This window comes from Hippopotamus amphibius, chromosome 11, assembly GCF_030028045.1.
Source record: "Hippopotamus amphibius kiboko isolate mHipAmp2 chromosome 11, mHipAmp2.hap2, whole genome shotgun sequence".
In the NCBI taxonomy this organism is placed as follows: domain Eukaryota; kingdom Metazoa; phylum Chordata; class Mammalia; order Artiodactyla; family Hippopotamidae; genus Hippopotamus; species Hippopotamus amphibius.
In genome coordinates this window covers 20603265-20612884 of record NC_080196.1, presented here as the reverse complement: position 1 = coordinate 20612884, position 9620 = coordinate 20603265, and the positions used below count along the sequence as shown (strand labels likewise).

The following is a 9620-nucleotide window of genomic DNA, read 5'->3' as shown; positions in this document are numbered from 1 at the left end:
GAGGCATGGAACTGAGTCTGCCTTGCAGCCCTCAGAAGGAACCAGTCTTGCTGACACCTTGATCTGACACTTCTAGTCTTCAGAATTGGGAGACAGTAAGTTTAGATTATTTAGTCAACCTAGCTTTTGATATCTTGTTATGGCAGTCTAACAAACTAACACAATATGATTAAATATCAAAAATATAATAATGGTAATGATTAAGATGGTTGAAGCTTATATTTTCTGAGTTCACATATTTTGGATTAAGCTTTATGCTGAGTTATCTTTCATTGTCTTTGCAACAACGCTAAGAGATGATACTAGCCTCACTGTAGAATTTTTTTAAAAGATTACTAAGAATAGCACTGTTGGGAGTAGAGCAAGGATTCAATCACAGGTCTGTCTGTTCTCAAAATTCCAGTTCAGCACTCAGCTCCGAGAGCAGTAGAAGAGACCTTATAATATGACTGAGTTTAGCAAATGGGAGCCTATTATCTATGGAAATGAAACAAGAGTTCATGAGGATGATATGGTTGTTTTAGAGCTGGAATGAAGGAAAGAACTGAAAATGTTGGGGATAGTTGGAGAACAAAGCTTATTCTTCATGAGGGAAGTAATCTGAGCCAAGATCTCATATCAGAAAGTATTTTGAGATGAAAGAATAGAATTTGCAGAGTTCGAACCCGTGTCCCTCGCATTGGCGGGTGGATTCTTAACCACTCCCTCACCTGGGAAGCCCTCCTCATTGTTTTTCAACAGGAACCCCTCCACATGCCGCGGAGCAAATATTTTAACCTCGGGATGAGAAGTAAGGGATTTATTTTATTGGAAATGTAACGAAATTACTGGGAGAGGCCGAGGAAAATTTTGGAAGTAGCAGCATATCTTCCAATAGATACCAGCTTTGCTCTATGTGGAGAATCATGAGAAGATCTTTGAGGGCAGGAAGGTGGACTACAGCAGTGGTTCTCAAACATTAGCCACCATCCAAATCATCTGGAGGTTGTTAAAACATATTTCTGATTCAGTAGGTCAGGGGTGGTGCCTGGAAATGTGCATTTCCCCCCAGTTCCCACGTGATGTTGATGCTGCTTCACTGGGGGATCACCCTGTGAGAAACACTGCCCTAAATGAGTACTTTCTAACCATCTTAGGTCATGCTGGTGGGCCGTGAAAATCCATCTGTCCTGGTGTTAGCTTTTGACCGTGTTTTGCAGAAGGATGGTGTTGCTAGGTTGTAACTAAGGGAAAAATACAAGTTAGTCTGGGATCCACAGAGGAACGGACCTCTTCATACTTGGTATGCCCTGACCATGTCCAAACTTTTATCTGTGCTCTCCATGTGGTCTCTCTTCTATTTCTTATTCCTCGCAAGTGTCTATTTTTGCTCAAAATTTAAACTAATTCTGTCATCTTTTTCAGCGGAGGTCTTTCTGTCTTCTTCCCCTCTCCAACTTACCTTTTACATATATATTTTTTATTTATATTTGGAAGAGTCCTCCTCTTGTAAATAGCAGTACAGGTAAGCCCCGTTGAATTCTGTACTCTAATGAAGTAATTAGGAATAGCCATGTAGTGTTTAATTATACAGTGATTATAATGATCAGTGACACTTGTGCCCTTAATTGAGGATTATGTAGCAGAAAGCATTTTGGAAGCATTTGGATGTGGAGTTTCTTTAGTGAGAAAGTCAAATATTTTACAAATGACTGAACAACACAATTTAAGTCTTTGTGTGTATTACTATAGAAAACCCTCTGTTATACTGTTTGTATAACTAAAGAGAGTATAAGGTGTTCTTGAAAATTACTGAACCACATTTATTTTGGCCACTAATGTTGTTGCAAGATGTAGTTTTGCAGGTGCGACAGTACAGAGAAGTTTTAATCAGCTATTTCTTTAAGATCTCTAGCAAATTTTAAAGATTATTTTTTTATCATAAATTCTTATCATTGTAAGGGATGAAGAAACACTGCATGTTTCCAGGAATAGTGACACACACACCAGCACATACACAAACACAGATACATTCCCTGCATTAAGTAATTCTTGGGAGAGTCCATTAAACCATGCCATTGCATGATATGGAAAAGCAATACCAACTGCCTTTTTGCCTTATTTCAGTGTTTATACTGCTGTTATTTAACATATATAACAAACAATAAATATGCTGGCTTGAGTAAAGTACAAGCTTCCTGTGGAATATTAAAGTTTATTTACTAAGTAGAGTACATCCTTGAACACTCTGAATGTTAAGTTGAAGTTTCTAGAATTTTCTGGAGTACAGTGATGGCCACTAAAATATATGTGCAGGATGAAGTGGAAACTTAAGAATCTTCAGAAATAAAGGTTAGTTAGTTTGTATAATAATGATCAATATACGATAATTAGGATTTGGATTACGGATACAAGAACAGATGTATTTTTATGAATAAGAGAGTTTTCACAACAAATTTGTATGACTGTATGACTGACTCTTTGGGAGTAAAAATGAGTGAAGCATCCACAATTGTGGTTTATGGTTACTGAGATGTACAGTTAAAGAATTAAGGAAGGTTATGGTTATAAATATTTTCAGAAGACAAAACAAAGAAATGGCTAGGGACACTGGCAACAATGTATTTATGGTTCACGGAGGTGAGAACATACATGTGCATATACCTTTGGATACCTGTGCATAATAAATACAATTATTACAATACAATTTGATAAGTGCTATTGTAGAGGTGTGTTTAGAAAGTGTTGGGAGGGTTTCCAACTCAAGGGAACTGAGGACAATTTATAGCAATAAACAAGGACAACAATTAAGGGGGAAGAGATGAGCAGCAAACTAAATATTACAAGGGACACATGGAAGGACCAAAACACATGGATATCTGATAAACAAAACATACCAGAGACTGAGGCAGTCGTGAGTTACACACAAAGGTCCCAGGTGAAAAGACGGTAACTGAAGATCTGTTCCGAGAATGCAGTTCCAGTCACCCCCATCACCATCCTCTCCCAGCCTCACTCCTCATGCAGAGCAGTTGGCAGCCAAGTGCATACCTGGAAGCAAAACAAATGAAACTGGTACTGCTCTGTAAGACAACAATCACACTGACACAGAACATTAAGGCTTCTCCCAGGGTGTTGGCACCCCTACATAAAGCTCTCCTCACTTAGGTATTCAGCAAGTCCCACCTTAAGGGTTAACTCTCACTTACAATGCCCACATCTAATTTTCTTATTTGCAGGCTCTGCTTAAGTAACCAGCTTTCACAATTCAGCTACACTTCAGTGTAGAGGTCTGTAGAAAATCAGTCCTATCTCTACAAGAAGAGAGTAGTTTGTTCTCCCAATATTTGCATAGACTTAAAATTACAAAAGTTGTATTGGTGTTATAATATTTAAATTGATAATCAATGCAATCTTTCAAAAACATTCTAATAAAGGTTGTCAACAGAGACAATATTTGGTTATGGAGGGATGGCAAAGTAATGCAATGAGATATTAGGTACTCATATCTCTTATGAATCCAGTAAAAAGAGGAATAGAATGTTAATAGTGTTTTAGACATTTAGAAAGATTGTAGAAAAAATAGATATGAAAATTACAAATTATCAAAATGTATAAAGAAATTATGAAAGGAGATGAGAGCCTATTTGAAAGACAAATTCTTTTTTTAATTATTGGAATATAGTTGATGTACAATATTATGTTAGTTTCAGGTGTCCTATCTAGTCATTTGATGTTTGCGTACATTAATGGCACGATCACCACAGTAAGTCTAACCATCTGTCCTCATGCAAAGGTTTTACAATATTATTGACCATATTCCTCGTGGCAAAGGAATAGACAGCAAGATTTCATTTTTTAATGGCGAAGTAATATTGCACTGTATATATATATATATGTATATATATATATATATATATATATATACCACGTCTTCTTTATCTATTCATCTATTGAGGGACATTTCAGTTGCTTTGGTATTGTAGATAATTCTGTAATGAACATTGAGGTTCACATATCTTTTCTTTTTTTTTTTTTTTATAAATTTATTTATTTATTTATTTTATTGGCTGTGTTGGGTCTTTTCTACTGTGCATGGGCTTTCTTTTTAGTTGTGGTGAGTGGGGGCTACTCTTTGTTGTGGTGTGAGGGCTCCTCATTGCCGTGGCTTCTCTTGTTGTGGAGCACGGGCTCTAGGCACGTGGGCTTCAGTAGTTGCAGCACATGGGCTCAATAGTTGTGGCTCACAGGCTCTAAAGTGCAGGCTCAATAGTTTTGGCGCACGGGCTTAGTTGCTCCATGGCATGTGGGATCTTCCCAGAGCAGGGATCGAACCCGTGTGCCCTGCACTGGCAGATGGATTCTTAACCACTGCGCCACCTAGGAAGCCCCACATATCTTTTCAATTAGTGTTTTTGTTTTTTGGGTAACATGAGATTACTGCATATTCTGGCAGTTGTATTTTCAATTTTTTGAGGAACCTTCATACTTTTTCATAGTGGCTGCACTAATTAGCAATCTCACCCACAGCGCACAAGACTTCCCTTTTCTCCACACCCCCACCATCATTTCATATCTGTTGGAAAAGACGTACATTCTTAACTTTTATGTCAGATATGGTCAATTTTAAAATAGTAGAAAAAGCATAAAACCAAGAATTTGAAATTTGTATTATAACATTGTACTAAAATAAGGAGTCTTTATATTTTTGGTAACACTTTTCCCGTGTAAACTTGTCTATTTCTCTAACCAGTTATCAGGAAAATAATTTTGCATGTATATGTGAAAAGTAAAATTCTTGTCAGTTAATGTTATCATTAGTAAATCGGGATATTGATTATTTGATGTTTCCAAAATAATCCTCTGAACATGGAAAAGTTTTAAGTATTGACTGAATTAATGCTGATTGAATTAAATTAAGCATTTTCTTAATTTGTATATTTTTATCTGCACAGTTGATTTCATTTGAATTTTATTAAGCATAAAATACAATAGTAAAATTGAGATGTGTAAATGTACATAGAGGTAAATGTAGCATTGCTTTGTTTCACTTTATGAAGGCTCTGGATCTAAAACTCTGTGTGTTCCAGAAAAATCAAAAGGCTAAATATGGATTTGATCCGTGTTCTAAATTAGTTTTGTCTAAATAGACCAGACAGAGACACATTACAGCCCTCATAGTCTCCTTCCACAAATCACACATGCAGAACACTAATTGCAACACAAAATTTTGAGGGAAGGGCAATCTAGAATGGACATGCAGTCTCCATGGGGGAGGAAATGAGAGTAGGAGAAAAAAGGAAAGATACTGTGCAAATGATACCCACAGTGCAACCTGTCACAGTCCATCAAAGCAGGAGAAGCAGACAGTCTCTGCATGATAGAATTGCATGGGCCTTCTACCAATGAAGGGATGAGAGCAAGGGCAGGCCAATTCTGGCTGGGCTTGAAGCTTCTAAAACATTGAGGGGCCTCTTTAAGAAAAAAAGGATACACAGTGATGACTAAAGAACAGCTAGGTCCTTGTGTTGGACTTAAGTTCAGTTAAATCCTCCTCTGGGTAGGGATGAAAAAACATAAAGAGATGTGAGAATAAGGGGATTTAAAAATGTGCTACCTCTCTGCCTGAAAAATTTCTTGGGATAGAGACACACTAGAGAAACCAGAGACATTTAGACCAGGACCAGTGAAAACTGGCTTCAACAGCACTCGGGTGGAAAAGCACGAAACCTGTCCAATCTTTAAACATGGTTGGGTTGAGGGAGTAGCGGGCAGCCTGAGAGAGCACCTTTCCTTTAATGATAAAATACATCATGTCATGAGGTTGGCTGGGTTCCCCTCCTTGATGTTTCAACAACATAAAAAGCTGTCTCTGTTTATTTTTCTTTTGTCTAATTTTTTGCAAAACAATTCCATTCTCCCCTACCCACAGCAAGCTGGTCTCGGCTCACTGTTACTCTGATAGACAATCACCGAGACATTTGTTTGTTTCTTTTGCCTCATTAGATACGGATTTAGGGAATTCAGCAGAACCACGAGGTATGAAATTTGGGGACCTTCTTATACCTTCTTAAATTTTCTCCATTTTGGTGAATGTGAAAGGAAATCTCAAGATACTGCCTTTCTCAAATTGAGGCGTAAATGATAATATTTTCCCCTACACTCCACCCGTCTTGTTGTTTTTTCATAAATGATAATATTGATTTTTTTTAATTCCTCATTCATAAAAAAGTCACCTATTCCTGATGCATAAATTAGTTGAAATTATTTACCAATGTTTCTGCGCTGGAGGTTCATTTTCTGTGTTATTATATCATTAGTAGTCCTGTTTGGTCTCTAAGTTTGGTGCACAAATAAAATTATATAAATGCAAATGTTCATATCTCTTGGAATAACAGATTATTAGTTGTAGTCATGTTACTTTACTATAGGCAACGATATTAACACTACTCTCTTCCTGGGACTTCCCTGGCAGTCCAGTGGTTAAGAATCCGACCTTCCATTGCCGGGGGCACGGATTTGATCCCTGGTTGGGATTCTGATCCCACATGCCATGCGGTGCAGCAAAACAAAACAAAACAAAAGCCTCTTTTCCTCTCTTATAGAATTTATTACATACTAACATACAATAAATTTATGGATATAATTCTATCTTATAGTAGGTTATACGGTTCTGAAGGAGTCAGATATTCTGTGTAGATGTTGTGGTTTGCATTTGATATCTTGTTGAATAATCACAAAAACTCAATTAAAAAGTTATTTCCTTTACTATGTAAAGGAAATAGAATGAAGCACATAGAAGTAACTCGCCAGAGGACATGCAGGTTGGTAGCGGTGGAGCTTGAATGTGATGAAGGCCACCTGACTGCAAAGTCTCTGCTCCTTCTTCTCCAGTCCTGACCAGATCATCTATGTTGGTTTACCAGAGTACCACACACATAGTGGACAGTGAAGAAATAACTACCCAGATATTTAATGTTTATAACTTCTCGTGGTTCTAGACAAAGAAGATACTCATCATGGAATGGGAGAATCAGACACTTAGCCCTGACTTCATCTTGATGGGAATTTTCAGTCACACGCCCACTCATGTCTTCCTCTTCTCTCTGGTCCTGGGCATCTTCACAGTGGCGCTCTTGGCAAACACTTTCATGGTTCTCCTCATCTGCCTGGACTCCCGGCTCCACACCCCCATGTACTTCCTCCTCAGCCAGCTCTCCCTCATGGACCTCATGCTCATCTGCACCACTGTACCCAAGATGGCCTGCAACTACCTGTCTGGCAGGAAGTCCATTTCTGTAGCAGGATGTGAAGCCCAGATATTCTTCTATGTGTCCCTCCTTGGTGCTGAGTGCTTCTTGTTGGCTGTCATGGCCTATGACCGCTATGTTGCCATTTGCTACCCTCTTCAGTACCCCAATCTCATGACCTGGAAAGTGTGTGGACTCATGACTGCCTCTTCATGGATCCTGGGTGCTTTTGATGGGACTGTTGATGTAGCTGCTACTTTGTCCTTTTCCTACTGTGGTTCCCAAGAAATAGCCCAGTTCTTCTGTGATGTCCCTGCACTCCTACATCTCTCATGCACAGATACTTCCACATTTGAAACACTTATTTTTATCTGTTGTGTAGTAATGCTCCTCCTCCCTTTGTCACTCATCATCATCTCCTACACACGTGTAATTATAGCTGTCATTCGCATGAGTTCTGGGGAGGGTCGGCACAAGGCTTTCACCACCTGCACTTCACACCTTACTGTTGTGGTGATATATTATGGAGCAGCTATGTTCATATACATGAGGCCCACTTCTGATCGTTCCCCAACCCAGGACAAGATGGTGTCCGCCTTCTACACCATTCTCACCCCCATGCTGAATCCCCTTATATACAGCCTCCGGAACAAAGACGTGGCCAAAGCAATCAGTAAGGTACTAGGGAAGGGGAAATTTAGAGAATAAATTAGATAACGGTTTATATGGATTGTTTTTCTTTCATACCTCCTCTCTCTCTCTCTGCAATGTTCATTTATTAAAAAATAACACAATTTATCTTGAGGGCCATCTTAGAATTCTACTACCCCATATTCCATGTTAGGCAAGAAAGGAGTACACAGAGATGACTGGTAAAATGCCCATCCCCAAGGGATTATCGTCAAGTGAATGCAGCAAATACAAAGAAGTGACTCTACTACGGGGCAGTAAGTGATAATCCAAAGAAAGTGCAATATTTTACAGGACTTCTGAGGAGGCATTAACTCTCTTGGGAAGAGTGCAGGAAAGCTTCCCAAAGGGAGTGACATTTGATCTGAGCCTTGAAGCATGGAGGAGGAGAGAAAGCATTCCATGTAGAGGATGTGCCATTTACAAAGATGGAAAAGACGGCAGCACATTTAGGGAATAAGTAATCCAGTGATGCTGACTTTTAGAGGACGAGGTTAGAAGATGTGGTTTTAAATGATGCATGGACGCCGCGTTAAACAAGCCTGACTCAGAAAAGAAAGAAAGTCATTCCTTTGCAATTCTCTTTCTGTTCTTTTAATTAGCTCAAGAAAAAGTTATCCATTTGGTGGTAGCCTGTCGTTAATACCTTTCTAACATAACACCTTTACCCTCTGGCTACACCTTCCGCAAATGAAAGTACTAGCTAGCTTAATAGCACTGTTTCTTTCTGTGGATTATTTTTACTGTTACTTTTCATTTGTTACAATCAGCACTGGATTTTTTTTCCATTGTGATAAAAAAGATTATTATTATTATGGTTTTCATTATTATTAAATAAGTACATACATTTAAGTTTTGAATGAAAATCAATGAAAATTAAAATGTCAAATAAACAATATTACAGGTATAAAAAAAAATAACACAATTTAGCAGCAAGTGTATAGACAATTTTCCTGAAGTAGGCATCAGAGTTGATAGACTCTGGGCACACATTCAGTTAATTGATAAATTTTACACTCACTGTATATTCATTTTAAGCATAATCAATAATGTTCTTGAGAAATGAGTAATTTAGTTAATTAACAGATTCACTCCTGTTTATAGAACTAAATAATAAATAAAATGGTCTTAAATGCTTTTCCTTATTTTCAAAACCCAGAGTCTTATTAAAATGATTATACAATGGCTTATGTACTGAGTTCAATACTATACTTGTCTATATCGTTTTGTCATTAATTCCTTCAAAATATAACCTAACTGGAGAGTCACGGATATTTGTTCATTTACCAAAAAAACTTGTCCTATAATAAATGTTGCTTATTTTGGCAGGGAAGGCTTTTTTTTCTTCTGTTTGACTTCCCTGATACACTGAGCATTTGTATATCTGAAGATTTCTTACAGTGGAACCACTTATATTCCAGACTATCGGCAAATAATGCAGTATCATCAACCTATATTTTGTATTTCTTTTTTTGTGTGTGTATTAAAAATCCAGTGTGTTATAATGAAATCCCAGGCTGTGGTTCCTACCTAGAAGACATGAGCTTTATCATGTCTATGCACCGAATCATGATGGGAATGTTCTTATTCTTCATATCAAAACATTACCATGTGAATGCGTGTAGAAAAGTTTCCATTAATTTGGCAGTTGAAGTAGTAAAAATGTAATAATATCATCATGACAGAAGCTGCCTACATTTT

General features: G+C 37.7%; 1 protein-coding gene across 1 annotated transcript; it reads left to right on the top strand.

The window, feature by feature from the left end:
- Positions 1-6998: 6998 nt before the first annotated feature.
- LOC130831689 (olfactory receptor 2M3-like) lies at positions 6999-7937 on the top strand. The gene has a single exon (XM_057700039.1). It carries the CDS (start codon positions 6999-7001, stop codon positions 7935-7937), a length of 939 nt encoding a protein of 312 aa, XP_057556022.1.
- Positions 7938-9620: the final 1683 nt, after the last annotated feature.